The 18,804-nt window shown below is 40.8% G+C and overlaps 1 protein-coding gene across 1 annotated transcript; it reads right to left on the bottom strand.

Moving 5' to 3' along the window:
• Window positions 1-8,077: 8,077 nt before the first annotated feature.
• Window positions 8,078-8,529, bottom strand: LOC114683877 (60S acidic ribosomal protein P1-like). The gene has a single exon (XM_037199115.1). The coding sequence runs from the start codon at window positions 8,435-8,437 to the stop codon at window positions 8,093-8,095; it is 345 nt and encodes a 114-aa protein (XP_037055010.1). The 5' UTR covers window positions 8,438-8,529; the 3' UTR covers window positions 8,078-8,092.
• Between the last annotated feature and the right edge of the window lie 10,275 nt (window positions 8,530-18,804).

The raw sequence follows: 18,804 nt of genomic DNA, 5'->3' as shown, positions 1-18,804 counted from the left end.
GATGGAGGAACCTCTGCACTGTCTTGCTGCATCACATTCTCGACTGACATTCTTAACTGAGTTTATTCTCTGATGTAGTTGGTCATGCAGTTGAGAATGCAGGGTCCTACCATTAGCCCAATCAGGACAAGAATTAATGGTCTGGCTAATGCTGACAGTAAGGTGGTCAGTCACGGGGACCAGGTAAACAGAGACTAATACCAATGATCTGATCTATGCCTCCTTTCCCCCCTTTCATTGAGGTTTTCCCTAACTACACCTGATTATTAAGCATAGAAATAGTAGGTTTCTCCTAAAGCCATACATAATCCTTGTTTCATCAAGAGAAGATGTAAGCCTCTTTGATTTTATAGAACTATTTCTACTACTAGTGTAGTTCTCTAATATTCCTAAGTCCTTGTCCACTTGTTTACTTAATTCACTAAAGTTCCTATCACCGACTATGAGGGCAGATGTTCTTGTGGCTGTTGCTCCAACAATACCAGCTCCAACCAGGAGCAGAATGAGGGTAGATGTGGCCCATTTTCCCACTTGCAGACCAATTCATCTGTTCCCTTTCGAATTTCCTGTTGGTCCAGTCATAATGAAAGGCCCAAGTAGATGCCATAACAGGCTGCTCAGTCTTCTCTCAGAGATCAGGCCTCAATTTCAGTTTCCTGAGACTTGAGCAAGCAGTTTCTGGGAGGCCCATGAACAAAACATAGTCCTTGCAGTAGCTCCCTTTCTGCACGTACTCTGACTGCTCAAGGTTCAGCCAGTTGTTTACTGTATGGGACTCTTCAACAGCTTAGAGCTATGTGCATGGGTCAATGTGAACGTGCAAGGCCAGCTAGCCTCCATGGCAGCTCAAGGACAGAGCCTGGGCCACTGAGTCAACCCCCACAGTCAGTACGTGCTGGGCCAGCCAGCCCCCATGGCAGCTCAAGGACAAAGCCTTGGACTTGTCCAGGACTGCCCCCCAAATGATAACCGTAACCCCCAACTAGTAAATTCAAAGGTTACATACCCTCACCCAATCATCTGATGCCAAGGCTTGTACCACCGTACTTGTGGTTTTTCCCTTTGAAAACCCCTCACCCTGGGAGCTCAGGGCCGTCCTCTTCCACCCTCTGTGTCAGATGTTGGACCTGGACCAAGCCTGGGTTTGCTTGTTATCAGTAGACCCCTGTGTGTTTAGTATCTGATATCAGCTCTGTGGTGGTCTTGCTTTGGGGTCTCACGATGCAGCCACAACATTTGGGAACTTGTCCTGGATCCTTCATGACCCCCAGACCCTGATCTGAGGGGTTCCTAACCATCTGGTAAGTTTCTATGTGTCTTTGTCTGTCCCTGTCTTTGTGTGACTCTGTATGTTCATTTTCTGAGGCACACTAAGGTCTGTGATGTGATCCGGTAATGGAAAGTGCCTGTGGCAGGGAGCCAGCGGACACATTGATGAGCCAGGATCATGGGGGTCTCAGGAGACATTTTGGGCCCTAACAGGGATGTGGAAGTCCCTGGTGTATGTTTGACTAATGGGGATGTGGAAGCCCCCGGTGTAAGTCTGTTTAATGGGAATATGGAAGCCCCTGGTGTATGTCTGTTTAATGGGGATATGGAAGCTCCCGAGGGGATGTGGAAGCGCCTGGTACATGTCTGAATTGTTCTCATTGTTGACTTGACTGTGACGGACACTATGGGACAGTCCCTTTCTTCTCCCCTAGACATTTGCCTAGCCCACTGGAAGGATGTGCGAGCCACAATAGAACTGGGTCCCCCCCACCCTCCGCTGAACTGAGATAAGCAGATAGCTCTTGCCAGGTGGGGCTTGCATACTGCCAGAGGGGCTTGCTAGCTGTGAGTGAGGCCATCATCTCAGTGCTGATGTACCGGTACCTGGATTGTCTGTGTAACTGTTATCTGTTTCTGTCTACTCACCTCCCTTATTTTCCTGGAAGAGAAAGAGAGAGAGGCACAGTGAGGGCCACCTCCCTCCCTCCCTAGCTCTCTTGCTATCAGGACTGCAGCCAGTCAGCTGCTCTCACAGAGTGGGAGTGTGTACTCCTGGTACACTCCCGGCAAAGATGGGGACTGCCTGCAACTGACAAAAACTGTGAACACTGAACAGAGAATCTGATTTCAGTCAGAGGAGTTAACAAAAACTTTTTATCAGGAACACTGGCAGCCAAGGACACTCTCTGTGTGCACCGCTCCCCCTCCCTTCCTTCCTAAGCCAAGTTCTTCACTGTGATAACTTCAAGGTCTCTTCTGCCAGCCAGCAACTTCTCCGGTTAACCCTTCTCTCTCCTGATATTGCTTGAAAAAGAAATGTTGAATTAACAGTCAAAGATACATGGATTTTGGTCATTTGAGTTCAATGGGCTACAAATACTTGCCATTATTTAAGAGAATTGGTTTCAAGTTATTGTTGGTTAAGATAAAAAAAACTGTATCAAATTCCAAGTAAAGGATAGCTCAATGAATTAAATAAAAAAAGATGTTTTAAGATGTAAAGTTTTTATAAAAATATAAAGGTCTGAGATATAAAGATAAAAGTTTAAATAAATGATTTTTTGGTTTGAGGAAGCAGTTTAAGATGTAAAAATTTAAAAGCTTAAGCATTCATGAGGGTTTGAGTATGTGATATTTGGGGTCTGAGTAAGTAGTTTGAGGTATAAAAATGTGGAACTTTAAAGTCCAACTTTAAAGTTTAAGTTGTGAGGTTTGAGTATAAGTAAAGTTTATGTAGGGTCTAAGATGTAAAGGTTTTAGGTATGGGAATATAAAAAGAATGTTTTGGGAAGAAGGAAAGTATGTAAAATGCAAGTTATTGGGATGGGTAAAAGCAAGTTATAAAGGTCTGAGGATAAAAGGGCTTAAATAATGGTTAAAAAAGTGACTTGAGGTGGATAAAAGAATGAAACATGTTTCAGATTTCTTTCTCTTGCTATTCTGCTGTTACATTGAGACTCCAAAGGGTCATAGTTTTAAAAATGTCTGTCTACCCTGCAGGTATGAATGAAAATGTGGCCACATGTATGTTTAGTTTTGAATGTCTGAATTTGCATGTCCTTTGTGTTAAGGAACACAAGTTAATACTAGTCATCCGGCTATCTAGATAATAGTTTAAAGCATACACTGTTCTATTTAAATAAAAAGAAAAAAAACAGAACCTGAGAGGTGCATTTGACTAATATATATACAGGAGAACAAATTAGCCAGGTTATTGTTACCAAACTTAGAGATGTTTTCAAGATTAGGACTAGATTTGTTTAGCTCAGATATATTTAGTAGATAATGGTCCTCAAACCCATCAAAAACCTGATGACTATGGCATTTAAATTATTTGATAAAAAGCTTACTATATACAAACAGAGACTCCCAGCTCCTAGCAATGACTTCCAAGGTCTCCAAAGAAGATATGGAACAACAACAAGACGCCACCTGAATTTCAGATGACACTGGCCACTGGGCAAGATGCTCTGACTCAACACCTGCTGCCAGGGATCAGGCCCAGAATGGACAAATGAGACACTGACAAGATAAAGTCAGTCTTTACCAAGTTGCTCCTCCACCGGGAGAATTTCATGTTATGAGCCCAGCAGCCAAGACTGATGCTGTCCTGACACCTGTCCTGCCAATGATATGAAGACTACAGGAGCCTGAGATGATGGCGGTCTGGGTAATGGATAGTTTCTGTCATTTTTTAAAATAAATTTGGAAGTCTGCACTCAGGTAAAATTTATCCTTCTCAGGTCTTTGATGACTGGACTAGCTATGGCTTTGTCAGTTTAGTACCTGAGTGTGGTGGTATTGTGTTCCCCGAAATATTGTACACCCTAATAAACTTATCTAGGGTCAGAGACAGAAAAGCCACAATATTAAACATAGAGGATAGGCAGTGGTAGCACACGCCTTTAATCCCAACACTTGGGAGGCAGAGCTAGGCAGAAATCCATGTGTTCAAAGATACAGCCAAACATGGTGACTCATGCCTTTAATCCCAGGGAGTGATGATAGAAGGCAGAAAGATATATAAGGCGTGAGGACCAGGAACAAGAAGCATTTGGCCTGGTTAAGCATTCAGGCTTTTGAGCAGCAGTTCAGCTGAGACCCATTCTGGATGAGGATTCAGAGGCATCCAGTCTGAGGAAACAAGACCAGCTGAGGATTCGGCGAGGTGAGGTAGCTGTGGCTTGTTCTGGTTCTCTGATCTTCCAGTTCACCCCAATACCTGGCTCAGGTTTGATTTTATTAATAAGAACTTTTAAGATTCCTGCTACACCTGAGTTTTCCACAAGGTTGCAGTCACCTTATTAATTGATTGATCAATGAATTAATTAATTAAAGCTAATAAGTCTCTTAAAAAAAGATAAACAGGTTCTGAATATAGACTTACAGATGCTTTTCATTGGGCCAAAGACATTTCAGTCCAATATATAGCTAGCACTCTAGATAGAAAAGGCAGTATGGATTTCAGGGCAAATTGATAATATTATAATTACTGAGACTATGGGTCTGAAAGTTCCCAATAAGTTCACAAATTTTAACTCCTGTTCCTAGTTTATATCTGTCTCAACAGGTTTCCACTTGGCTGACAGATACATCCAAGCATCATTTGCTGGCAACAACCTACTCCAATTGACTGTGAGCCCTGAACTTCCTGAAAGCTGATATGGACCAATTCAGTCTATATACATACCATCTCTAAAGCTGGTCAATAAAACGTTCCCTCCTTGTCTTTGACTAACATTTTGGCTTTCCAGGGCCCTGCCAACAATGTCCCAATGTCAGCAGGAAGTAATTACAGAAGAGAAAACATCACCCTTGTTTTCTCCCCTAGAATGTTAGCTCAAAAGGCAATTTATGTCATAGGGAACCTGAGATAAAGTAATAACTGGTCCCCATTCTCATTTCTGAGTTCGCTCAGGATAAGGAACCCTGTCAGCCATCACAGAGCTTTTGGCGCTTGTGCTTCTGCTAATTACTGTTGGCTCTTATGTCACTGATGTCTTAACTAAATGATAATTCCTGTCTGGGTACCACTAAACTGAGGATGCTAGAATCCCAATATCTACCCCTGAACCCATGACACACTAATGTGTCACTAATGCTCACTTTTCCATTGATAATGGGAAAACTCTTATGTTCTGGTCCAATTAGTCTCCAATATGATCTACTACCCTGGTGATAAAGTCTTTTACCAAAAAGAAATATCTCCAAGATTGGAGATGATAATACTACTCAAGTAGAGAATGAAAGGACCAAGTAGATGCCATAACAGGCTGCTCAGTCTTCTCTCAGAGATCAGGCCTCAATTTCAGTTTCCTGAGACTTGAGCAAGCAGTTTCTGGGAGGCTGATGAACAAAACATAGTCCTTGCGGTAGCTCCCTTTCTGCACGTACTCTGACTGCTCAAGGTTTAGCCAGTTGTTTACTGTATGGGACCCCTCACCAACTTAGAGCTATGTGCATGGGTCAATGTGAACGTGCAAGGCCAGCCAGCCTCCATGGCAGCTCAAGGACAAAGCCTTGGACTTGTCCAGGACTGCCTCCAAAATATAATTGTAACCCCCAACCAGTAAATTCAAAGGTTATATACCCTCACCCAATCATCTGATGCCAAGGCTTGTACCACCTTACTTGCGGTTTTTCCCTTTAAAAACGCCTCACCCTTGGAGCTTAGGACAGTCCTCCTGAACGCCCTGTGTCAGATGTTGGATGTGGACCAAGCCTGGGTTTGCTTATTATCAGTAAACCCCTGTGTGTTTTGTGTCTGATATCGGCTCTGTGGTGGTCTTGTTCAGGGGTCTCACGAGGCAGCCACAACAATAACATAAGTAGGCTAACTCTCCATCTCTTCAGATGGAGCAGAGAGAACCTATAGTAGTTTTGGCTTCTCTGAGTGTCCCGGCTGGACCAAGAGAACCCTGATCCCCAAAGAAAGAACACAGATTTTCAACCATGGGGGTAGATGAAGGGCAAGGGTAAACAAACAATTGACATAAAGAACTGATCAGGAAGACTAGGAGAACCTGTCACAATGTTCCAGACTGTCTGACTGCCTGGGGATTCAAAGACCCCCTCACATGGCTATCCCACCTTAAAAAGAGGGTCACTGATGTTTACAGAGTGAGACATATCCCTGGAGAGAAATGAATGCCATAATCCTCCGCATCCTAGAAGCCCTTCTGAAAATGTTTTTCTTTTTTGGTTTCTTTGAGACAGGGTTTCTCTGTGTAGTTTTGGTGCCTGTCCTGGATTTCGCTCTGTGGACCAGGCTGGCCTCGAACTCACAGAGATCCTGGCTCTGCCTCCCAAGTGCTGGTATTAAAGGCGTGTGCCACCACTGCCCGTCCTGAAAGTGTTTTAACATACACTTTAGAAGGGTTCTTGGGCAGCTTGAATTCCTTCTATCACAAGGGCAAGTGGCAGACTGACTTAAAGATACAGAGTTACTTGGTCTCTGGTTAACATTGGAGGTGGCAAGAAATGATGTAGTTTATCTTCTGAATGAAGCTTGTGCTTTCTCACTTGGTTCAGAGCACATGCCACAACTAGAAATCCATTACATAAAGGCTTTTTCTTAACACTTTGTTGTCTCAGCCACATGGATCTAATTCACTCTTATCCAGTAGTAAACATCTTGCAAGTATCTAGTTTTGTATGATTCTTAAAATAACATTGAAACAATAGTTGTCATACAGAGTCTGCTCTCAACCTCAAGTTAAGATATGTGTGTGCAAATTGCTGTAGCTCAGCTCCTCTGCTTATGTTGCCTGTCACCAGTGGTCTCTTCTGCATCTTTTCAAAGTAGCTGAGTAATCTGGCCATCAGTTTTGAATTATGTCATCAATGCACACAGAAAGATGTTACCTTAGTTACCAAGAGCAGGGGGAAAATGACAGAAAGAAATAATATGCTATAAGCCAATCTCAAAAGGAAAAACATTTATATAATATCTCATGCCTAGTGCATTTCATTTTATCATTAGATTAAAAAAATCTCATTTACTCTGATTTTAAATTATTATAAAATACCACAAGTATATTAGTTTCAAAACTAATCTAGAATTTAATGAATCAACATTTGTATCTAAATGTAAAAATAAAAACAAAGGTAGGTCTATAATACGATCCACCTATACAATTCTTAGGTGCATACCTGAAGGACTCTAAATCATCATATCACAGATATCACTGCACATCTGTGTTTATTGCAGCACTATTCATAACCAATTTTATAGAACTAGCCTAGATGACAGCCAAAAGGTACACAGGATAAAGAACATGTGGCATATAGATAGTAGAGGTTCATGCATCCATAAAGAAGAATAAACTAAACTGTGGTTGGGATGTAATGTATGAGAGAAGAATTTTTAAAAAATGGAAAAATAATAAATTATTTCTTTTGAACAAAAATTGATACAACTTTAAATCATCACATGTATTACATGTTTTCTCTCATTTGTCAATATTATATTTTACATAGATTCATAAAATCATTTATTTATATAGGCCATGAAAGTGGAAGTGAGACAGGAGTTCAGTTCCCAGCACCTGAGGGACTAGGGACAGAGTATTGACAGGCAGATAAGGACAGGGACCACAATAGAAAATAATTAAGAAGGCAAAGTTTTGGCTTCTTCCTCACTGTCTGGACCTCAAACAAAGGACTGGAGGACTTATTGCCCTGCCAGTAGGGCTGCATCCCTGCTGGTGGACAGGTCTGACAAGTTCAAGGCTAGAAAGGACACTATACAGCTTCTCTATCAGCTTCTCTTTCTTTGTTTAAACTGACCAACTTTAAATTAAGGGATGGACACCTCCTTCTGCCCGCTGTCCTGACACACACACAAATACTCCAGTCCTTCCAGTCCACCAAAGGCTCTTAATAACTTCAGCCCATTGGAAGAGGTAGTACTTCAGCTTTTCTTAAATTTTATTTAAGTATACAGTATTCTGCCTGCATGCATGCTTGCAGGCCAGAAGAGGGCGCCAGATCTCATTACAGATGGTAATTACAGTGGTTGCTGGGAATTGAACTCAGGTATACCTTCAGCTTTTTTTTTTTACGGGTTCATCCTTTTATTGCGTATGTTAACAAAAGAGGTTTAGTCAAAAAGACCAAAGCCCATGTCGTCATCGGACTCCTCAGATTCTTCCTTCTTTGCTTCCACTTTCTTCTCCTCAGCTGGGGCAGCAACAGTAGAGGGGGCAGGACCGACCGCTGGCGCGGCTCCAGCTGCTGGAGCAGGCCCACCAGCCCCTGCGTTGCAGATGAGGCTCCCAATGTTGACATTGGCCAGGGCCTTTGCAAACAGGCCAGGCCAGAAGGGTTCAGCATTGACACCAGCTGCTTTAATGAGGGCGTTGATCTTGTCCTCCGTGACCGTCACCTCGTTGTCGTGCAAAATGAGGGCGGAGTAGATGCAGGCGAGCTCGGAGACGGAGGCCATGTTGCGGACTGCCGGCACGGTGCTAGTCGCCGGATGAAGTGAGGGCCTCACCCTAACGCGGCCTTAGCTTCCTCGGAAGAACCGAGCACCTTGGCGGCTTTTTTTAAAATTAATTTATTTATTTAAGTATACAGTATTCTGCCTGCATGTATGCCTGCAGGTCAGAAGAGGGCGCCAGATCTCGTTACAGATGGTAATTAGCCACCATGTGGTTGCTGGGAATTGAACTCAGGACTTCTGGAAGAAACAGCCAGTGTTCTTAAACTCTGAGCCATCTCTCCAGCCCCAACCCCTTCTGATTTGCAAGTGTGCCTTGCTCCTTGCTGTATCTGTTCCCTCACGTTTTAAAAAACCTTTCTTCACTACCTGATTCTAACTTCTATGTCTAAGGTTCCGTCCCCACCCAACCCCCCATCCCCGCTGCTACCAGTTTTTCTGCCTTTTAATTTTTGGGTTTTTTTTTTTTTTTGAGACATCCCTGGCTGTCCTGGAACTCTCTTTGTAGACCAGGCTGGCCTTGAACTCAGAGATCTGCCTGCCTCTGCCTCCAGAATGCTGGGAATAAAGGCGTGCACCACCATTGCCCAGTTCTGCCTTTTTTTAATTGGCAGAGAAAACAAACCTGATTCAGACCTCTAAGATTAGTGGTTCTCACCCTTTCTAATACTGTGATTCTTTAATATAGTTCCTTATGTTGTGGTGACCCACAACCATAAAATTATTTTCGTTGCTACTTCATAACTGTGTTTTCCTACTGTTATGAATTGTAATGTAAACATCAGTGTTTTCCAGTGGTCTTAGATGACCCCTGTGAAATGGTCATTCAACTCCAAGGGGTAATGATCCCCATATTGAGAACCCCTGTCCTAGATATTAACATAGTCACATGAAGTGACTCCTAACTGTTGTAACTGCTGGTCCAAATAATCTGATCCCATCTTGTGGCCTTTCCAGGTACTGCAGTCATGTGCGCAAACACTCAACGCAGACATACATACATAAAAATTACTAAAAAACACATCTAGACACAATGAACTGTGGAAACTGTGTCTGTAAGTCACAAGAGAAGTGTGTGTGTGTGTGTGTGTGTGTGTGTGTGTGTGTGTGTACACACGCGCACGCGCGCACGCGCGCGCTGCCATGACCATGGCTCAAAGCCACCATACACCATACAGGTACACAAAACATAACAGCTTTACTTCCTGCTGTTCCTTCAACTGACATTGGAACCTGATTTTATGTTTAAAGAATTTTAAATATTTGTTATATCCTATGTATGTGTGTTCTGTATTTGTGGATGTAAATGTGAGTGCAGGTGCCCACAGAAGCCAGAAAAGTGCATGGATCCCCTGCAAATGGAGTTGCAGGGGGTTGTGTGCCACTCCATGTCGGTGGTGCACACTGAATTCAGGCTCTCTGCAAAAGCAATACCAACTCTTAACAGATGAGCCATCTCTCCAGCCCAGAACTTCACTTTCTATAGCTTGGTGACATTGATAATAAGGAGACACAGGGAAGACTCAACAAGGAGAAGAGGACTGAAGCCTGGATGCTAGAAATCCCAAACCTCATGTTCCACACTCACTATAGAAGGGAACAGAAGATGGGAAGCCACCACAGAAGAAGTTTATGGTACCTCAAGCACATGGCTTTGGTCCACAGTAAAAAAAAAAAAATATATAAAAACTGATGGATACACTAGAAGTTTCAGTCCAGTATCCCATATATAAATCAGAAATTCCTTCAGTGAATCAAGCCTTAATAATAGGAAATATACATAGTCAAATATTACCCCAAGGGAGATTATATCCTGATATTAGCTTGATGGTCTTGTTTTTTCATTAGCCTTAGCTGGCAAAATATTCTATTGCAATGGCTTACTGTTGTATTAGCTTTAAAAACCTAGAACCAAGGATAGCAGAGATGTGATACTTCTTGTTATAAATCTTTATAATTTCTGGAAACCATTAATATTCAGTGTGCCACAAAGTAGTTATCCTTGGAATATCCTTCCCAGGGTCCAGGAGTTGCTAGTCTTATCAAGTACTTAGCATAGTGTGTAACCAACTTTTCCTTGATCTTTAAACTTGTCAGGAGTCAAATCATTGTGTTAACAAAGGATAGAGCTTCCACAGCTGTTACCAATGTTCTAGCATCCTATAAGATCAATGAAGCAGATGAAACTTCCAACTATCTCCAAATATCAAGTTTGATAATGTCATTGTTCTGACAATGCAGAAGCATTTCATAAATTCAGGAAATGAAACAATAAGAATTACTAATTCAGGAAATAAAAGATGAAATCATATCTTTGTGAGAAACCTTTATTTCCCAGTAAATATTAAGTTTAGATAAAGAAACTTTGCATTCTTACTAATATTAGACCATATCAGTCAAGGCACAACAAACTCATTTTTAGAGATAAATATTCAACATCAGTGCTTGGCATTGAAATGGGCTGAAACTACAATTATTTCAGAGATCAGAAACTGATTAGAGGTCAGTGTCCTGTCTTAGGTTCACGTAAACTTAGAGGAGTTCTGTAATAATTGTGTGGGGGGTGGGGCAGGGAGTCATGCATGTATGCAGCAACACATATGTTCACCCATGCTTAGGAAAAATTTTCTTGTGTAAGTTCAATAAATACAATTAAAGAAACAGGTATAACAAAATATTAAGAATATCTAACTCCACTCTATTTTAGCTAGATAAGGAACTAGTGACAAATTAGGTTTTTTAAAATTCTCGTATTTACTCTTGGATTCAAACTTAAGGTGTTGGTATTTTAAAATTACTTTTGGGGGGCATTTATGATAGTTTCTCTGTGTAATAATAACCTTGGCTGTCCTGGAACGGGCTCTGTAGACCTGGCTGACCTTGAAATCAGAGATCTCCCTGCTGCTGCCTCCTGAGTGCTGGGATTAAAGGAATGAACCACCACTGCCCAGCTTAAAAATAATTTTTATTTTATGTGTATATTTGTTTTGCTTGTGTGTCTGTATACCATGTGCATGCTTGGTTCACTTAGGAGTCAGAAGAGGACATCAGATTCTGGAATCCCCTGTGGCTGAAGTTATAGATGACTGTGAGCCACTATGTGGGTGCTAGGAATTAAACCCCGGTCCTCTGGAAGAGCAGCCAGTGTTCTTCATCACTGAGTCATCTCTCCAAATCTTTAAGATATTGATTTTGGTGACATTAAGAGAGGCAGAGGGAATGACAAGTATTAGTAATAGTTATTCTTGCGATCTAGAATTGCTTCTTAAACCCCTGGTGGCCCAGGACTTGGCCCACACTTTCTTGTTGGGTGTCTCATCAAACTCTTAAAAAATCAATCAATCAAACAAACAAAAAACCCAAAAGCAAAACAGACAAACAAAGGAACAAAGCCTTTTACTGAGAAGCCAGATCCAGAGAAATGTTCAGGAAAGCATTTTCCCATACTCTCCAGGAGAGGGCATGAGTTTACCATTTCTGCTGTCTAGCTCAATTTTAAGTTTTCTTCTTCTTCTTCTTCTTCTTCTTCTTCTTCTTCTTCTTCTTCTTCTTCTTCTTCTTCTTCTTCTTCTCCTCTTCCTCTCTTCTTCTCCTCTTCTTCCTCCTCTTCTCCTTCTTCTTCTTCAACAAGTTTTTTTTCTACAAAGGGGCTTTTTTCAGTAAAGAATTGAACTGTGTCATGAATAAAATGATTTGACTTCATGAGGTTTAGTAGAATTTGATAACCACCATGAAATCCCCTATAAGACCCTCAAAAATCTATGTAGGATGCACTACTGCTCCCAAAATAACAGGATTCCACTCAAACTCCATTGGTAAAATTACCCTGGGATTTTCAGGCTTTTTGTTCTTCCTTAATTGTGCTTTATCAACTATTCTGCATTTCACTTTCTATTAGCTATTGTGCTTATGATCTACGTTAAAAAAATGTCCTTTGGCAGATCTTCAATACTGCTAAGAAAAAAAATCCCAAAGCACAGGTGTAGTTGGATTTTTCTTTGGGCTACTAGCTCACAAATAATGACAGTGAGAAATTATTAATTATGAAAACTCGGGCTTGTTCTTCTTACAACTTAAATTAACCAATTTTTATTCATCTGTGTTTTACCATGTGGCGGTTTACCTTTCTTTCATTCTGTATGTCTGACATACTCATGTCTTGATGATGTCTCTCTGCCTCTCAATTCTCTCCTCCGGCTTCTTTGCTCTACTAGGAAGTCCTACCTATACCTCCTGCCTAGCTATTGGCTGTTCAGCTCTTTATTAAACCAATTAGAAGGTGCCTTGGCAAAGACACATCTTCACTGTGTAAATAAATATTCTGCAACACACAGGTAACAAGAGAGAAGGCATTCTAATATTATCACACCAAAGAAACCTTCTGCATAGCATAGGAAATCAGAGAGTGATTACACAAGCCACAGAATGTAAGAAAACATTTTGTAAGCTATTCATTCAGTAGGAAGTTCACACACAGAATTTATAAGAAACTCAAGGAGCTAATAGAAACAGTAACAACAAACCTCACCTCCTAGTTTCCTTCTTTCTTATCTGATGTGATAAAACATTGACCAAAAGTATGCTGGGGAGGAAAGTATTTATTTCACTTTACATTTTCAGGTAACAGTTCATCACTAATGAAAGTTAGGGCAGGACCCTGGAGTCATAAATTGAAACAGAAGTCAAGAAAGAATGCTGCTTGCTGGCTTGGCCTCCATGACTTTCTCAGCTTGATTTTTTTATATAACCCAGGACCACTTGCTTAGGAATGGTGCCACCCATGGTGGGCTGTGCCCTTCAACATAACTAATTAATCAAGACTTCAGGGCCTAGAGACATGCCACAGTCCAGTCTTATACAAACAATTCTTCAATTGAGATGCCCACTTCCAAGTATCTAGATTTGTGTGAAGTTGATAAAACCAACCATCACACACTAAAAATAATTAATTTAAAATGTGCACCATAGACATAAGCAGATATTTCAAAATAAATAAATATACAAATGATCCATAGGCATGTGTAAAAATCTCAGCATTACTAATCAAGAAATGTGAATGAAAACAACAGTGAGATATCATCTCACTCTTATTAAAATGTTTATTATCAACGACTGACAATAACAAGTGGGGGGGGGACAAAGAGAAAGAGGAAAAAGAGTTTTCATATACTGCTGGGGAAATGTAGATTATTGTAGGCATTGTAGAAAACAGCATGGCGGCAACTCAGAAAATTTAAAATAAATCTACCATACAATCTAACAATATTACCACTACCTGAAAGAAATGTAAACATCAGAGACATCTGCACTTCTGTCCTTATTGTAACACTGTAACAGCCCTAAACTGAAGTCAATCTATAAGTAGTCACTGATTGATGAATGCATAATGAAAATGTGATGGATATACATAACACAGAACACTACTCTGCCACAAAATGTTAGCAATCTGAAACAAAATGGATGGAATTAGAGGACATTATGCAAAATTGAAATAAACCAGGCACAGTAAGAAAAATACCACATGATCTCAGTCACATAGGTCTAAAGATGTTGATCTTTTTTTCTTTTTGGCTTTTCGAGACAGGGTTTCTCTGTGAAACAGTCCTGGCTGTCTTGGAGAGCCTCTAACTCACTGAGATCCGTCTGCCTGTGCCTCCTGAGTGCCGGGATTAAAGGTGTGTGCCAGAAACTGAGGAGGGCAGTGGGGAGGATAGAGAAAACCTGGTTTAGGGACACTAATTCTCCAAATGCTATCCAGAGAGTAACTGCATTCGACAGCAAACCATTTAACTTTTTCTAATGAGCAGAGCACAACAAAACAAGTAATTCTTTCCACAGTTGGACAATGTTTGCTGAGGTCAGCAGAATCCCTGATAAGAGCAAAGGTATAGTATACAGTAGCATCCAACTTTTCTAGAGTCTGGCTTTGTCTGTGCTTTATGCTAACTGAGCCTGTTAGTCACCTCTGCTACTTTAACAGCATATCGTGCTCTAAACTCAGGTTTCTGTTAAATCAGATGAGGCACTGATAACATTACAATAATTGCCCATAGTCTTCCACTTCCCCATAAAAACTCGTAACAAATGAATTTACTCATCAAGAGGAGCTCGTATGGGTCATTCTTTGGATTGTAGGTATAATTCCCATTTGGGAGTGTATTTTAATTTTATATCTTCCCAGAAAAGTTACACAACATTTGGTGCCCAAGTAGAGACCCAAGAGATGTAAAGGTAAGCCAGGACAGAACATCAATGAGGATGATACTGAGGTAGCCATCCTTCTCCCAGATGGTGTGGAATAGCATGCCTTCCAGATGTGTGTGGCTTAGTATGACTATGGAAGATGCCTTATAGCTAAATAGGATGCATTGTGGGCAGGACAAGCTCTTTCTCTTTGTTTTTCCCTCTCTCCTCCCCAATATCCCAGTCCTTCAGGGAAAAGGAAAAGTAACCATTTGCCTACCCCTCCTTAGTTTTTCAGGGGGTACAAAAGTCTTTTGTATCCTAAAGTGCAATTACAAGATGAACATACAAAGCTTTTTTGTTCCCTGTACATTTTGTCTCCTTTCTCCCTTTTCTTGTTGAATGCAAACTGAACAGGTTGCTTTTTGCCCTTCAAAGTCATGGGAAGGTGTTGCTATCTTGGGCAGGATAGCTGTGCATGGTCAGGGGATCTTAGTTTTTTTTCCTTCCGTTGTAAATGTAGTTTGAATTCAGTTTTCTTTTTATAAGTTAATGATTTGTTATACTACTTTGTCTCATGACTAGATTTTAAGTATAAAGTATTTTATTATATTAAGGGAGGAAAAAGGGATAAGAATGTATCACGGAAGAAATGTATTAAGATAAGTGCCATGTTGGCCTGCCATGAGATGGGACTGACAGCAAACCCAGTACCTCAGCAGTGGGCGCACCTTAAATCCAGCTCTGGAGCAGAGCAGCAGATCTTGAGCCAGAGCAGCTGTAGTTCAGGCAACCAGGGATACACAAAGAAACTCTGTCTCTTTTAAAAAACTGAAAAAAAGAGAGAAAAAGAAAAGGAAAAAGAAAGGAAGGAAGGAAGGAAGGAACCTCAGTACCATCTCAGTATGTTTATGGAAATCTCCAGAGCCAAAGCAGCAGGCAGGAAAGGATGAATGTGTTCAAGCTATAGCACTTCATGCACTGGAATTAGAAGTCCTCATGCAGTGGGGTTCCAATCCCCCGCTTCCCCTCAGATGATATTACTTGAAAGAAACAAGCACCATGCTTATTTGGAGGTGGGGGCAGGCAATCATCCTGTCTAGGAGTATATCATCTGTATATCTTCCCTGAAAGAAAGGATAAGATGTGCTTCCTTAAGGAGTTTCAAAGATAGTGGCATTCTGGTAGTGGTTGGGAAAAAAAACAATTTATTGGTTTTTAGAGATAACAGTATTAATAATTGCAAGGTGTCTTAGTGTTTCTATTGTTATGATAAAATACCATAACCATAATCAACTTGGGAAGGAGAAAGTTAATTTCCATTACACTTCTACATCACAGTCCATTCTCTAGGGAAGACAGGGCAGGAACTCAAGGCAGGTACCTGGAGGCAGGAAATGAAGCAGAGGCCATGGAGGGGTGCTCCTTACTGGTTTGATCCTTATGGCTTGCTCAAGTCTGTGTTCTTCCAGCACTCTAGCCTAGGGTTGACACAGCCCACAGTGAGCTGGGCATTCCCACATTCATCATCAGTCAAGAAAATGTCCCCAAAAGCTTGCCCACAGACAGATCTAGTTGAGGTATTTTCTCAGTTGAGGTTCCTTCTTCTAAAACGACTCAAATGGTGTCAAGTTGACATAAAAACTAGCCAGCACAAAGGGTATTAATTCCAGTGAGTAAGATCTTTTGTCTAGGCCAAGGTAGATTTCCTTTATCGCCACATAAATTGCTACCACACATCTATTTTCTCCATCACCCTGCCGAAGGAATTTGATGTTGAAATACACTCAAAGAGACTGTTTAACTGATTAGAATTAAATTCTAAATACAGTTTCAGATATCACTGGCTGAACTGTTTAAACAATGCAATTTTGTTAGAAAATGAATTTTTACCATTTTGGAAATATTTTCTTGGTGAGAAGTCAAATAGAATTTTCTGTTTTAAAGTGAGAAATCATTTGAATCTTTTCATACAATATATTTTGATCATTTTCCCCTCCATCAACTATTTCTAGATCCTCCCTGCCTCCCTGCTCACCAAAAATTAAAATGAGAAGTTAATTTCTGGTATAGTACAATATGTAACCTAAGGACATGGAAATTTCTATACAGATGATATTGTGGTGGGGTGGCACAGCCACATCCGATGGAAACAACCAAGATCATAAAGCAACACAGTTACTTGACACAGATCCAGTAACTGGCTGCTGTGGCACTTTTGGTTTTGATCTCCACCTGTTGCATGCTTGGGGGGGGGGCTTTTAATATTTGTACAATTTGGGGATATTAGATTTATGGAAACTTCATATAAATAACTTGTCGCCTCTTCCAGGAGTACTGCTTCTAAACTTCCCCCCAAAAATGTCCAGAGCATACTAACCCCCTACTTTTACGGAAATATCTTCTACTTCAAGGCCTTCCTTACGCCTTGGAGGTTGTGACACATAGAGAGGCCAGAGGTCTCTTTATGAGGTTCTGAGATATTCTCGAAATATCCGTCCCTCAGTGAAGATATGTTTGTATGTGAGGGGGACCCAGGGTTGCCCTACTGCACTCAGAGATCTCGCTGCCTTTGGGTGTGAATACACTGAGCTGGTGCCTGCACTAATAAAACTCCTTCCTAGTAAAAAGTCTTCGTTGCCTTTTTTCTTTCTATGAGAATTCTGTAAGAATGTGAAATGTATTTTGAACATTTTTCCTGGGTTAGGTGTGACAACAATTTAACAGTTGTCATGACTGAGGCCAAACACAGGGGAGGGGAGGAGGGATGCAGATTTATAATCTTATGCTATAGTCACCAGTTAAACAGATGCTTTATTGCCCAAGTTCCCTTGTGTATTACTATGAACTTTCCTCAGACTAAGATGTCCTTGACTCGCTTATAACTTCCTTCTTCAAAATGAACTTGCTAAAGATACCCACATTCTATTATTATCGCTAGCAAGGGATGATTGTGATAAGAATTTGGCAACGGTATCATCTTATTTTATGAAAAACATAAGTTAATGTATTAAGAATGAAGTGAAGGTCCCGGTGCACATACACCACACAAGAAAAATACCCATAGGACATAAAACAAAAACAAAGGAAGTCTTTGTAAAATAACTTAAGTGAAGGTACATGAAGGATGAACTATTGTAAATGAGTGAACATCTTTTAAAAAGATTGAAGCAGGCCAATTTTGCTCTCGTAACCAGCTAAGGAGTGACAGAGGAGCCTAAGAGTTAAAAGTAAGAAGCATGGGAACAGCGAGAGTCAGCTATTGCAGCATCCTTGTGTTCTAGATGACATCTAGCTTTTTTAAAAAGTATTTTTTTATTTTCCAGGTTATAATATATATCCCCCTTCCCTTTCTCCTCCAAACCCTCCCATATATCTCTCCTTGCTCTCTTTCAAATTCATGACTTTTATTTTTTATTAGTTGTTTATATATATAATTCCTAAATACATAAATATATCATGCTGTCAGTATAAAATTACTTGTATGAATATGTGTTTAAGGCCATTTGACATGGGATAACTGACGGGAACATCCTTCCCTGGGGAAGACTATTTGTCCCTTTCTCTCAGCATTTCTTAGTTGCCTCGAGCTCTTCCTGTGGGGTTGAGGTTTCCTGAGCTTTCCCCCTAGGTTACTTTACTATGACTATTGTTGTCCTCGTTGAACTTATGTTCAAGTAGTGATGTTGATAAGCTAGTATTAAAATTGAGTTGTAATCAAGAATGGACTGTTAATTCGGCTGGAAGAACAAAAAATAAACAGGCCCCTTTTTGGCCCCATGGTCTGCTTCTTTTACCACATAGCGTCTATGACCAGGAAACTTAAATGACTTTTAGTTTCTGTGTTTGTAAAATATGCGTTTAACAGTTTGCCCCTCTGTTGTGGGGTCTCCACCAGAGAAGGAGGCTCACACAGGGGTCCAAGCCAATAGAAAGTCATTATTGGCTGGCCAATGACTACACTGGGTGTTTGGGTTGATTTACTCCAGTTAATAAGAACAATCAGTTAAAAGAGGAAACTCAGAAACCAAAAATCAAGGTTAGTACATTTAGAGACTTTCCTAGAACGATGGACTTGGATGGATTTTATCTTTGTTTTCATTTTGGCAAGTGGTGCTCTCTATGTACTGAATTTTACAGCCTGAATGGTACTTCCAATCATGGAAGTCAGCCATGCTAAGGTCTGT

The sequence above is a fragment of the Peromyscus leucopus genome, chromosome X, assembly GCF_004664715.2.
Source record: "Peromyscus leucopus breed LL Stock chromosome X, UCI_PerLeu_2.1, whole genome shotgun sequence".
NCBI lineage: Eukaryota > Metazoa > Chordata > Mammalia > Rodentia > Cricetidae > Peromyscus > Peromyscus leucopus.
Note: the sequence above shows the minus strand (reverse complement) of the source record. Positions and strands in the feature narration are given on the sequence as shown.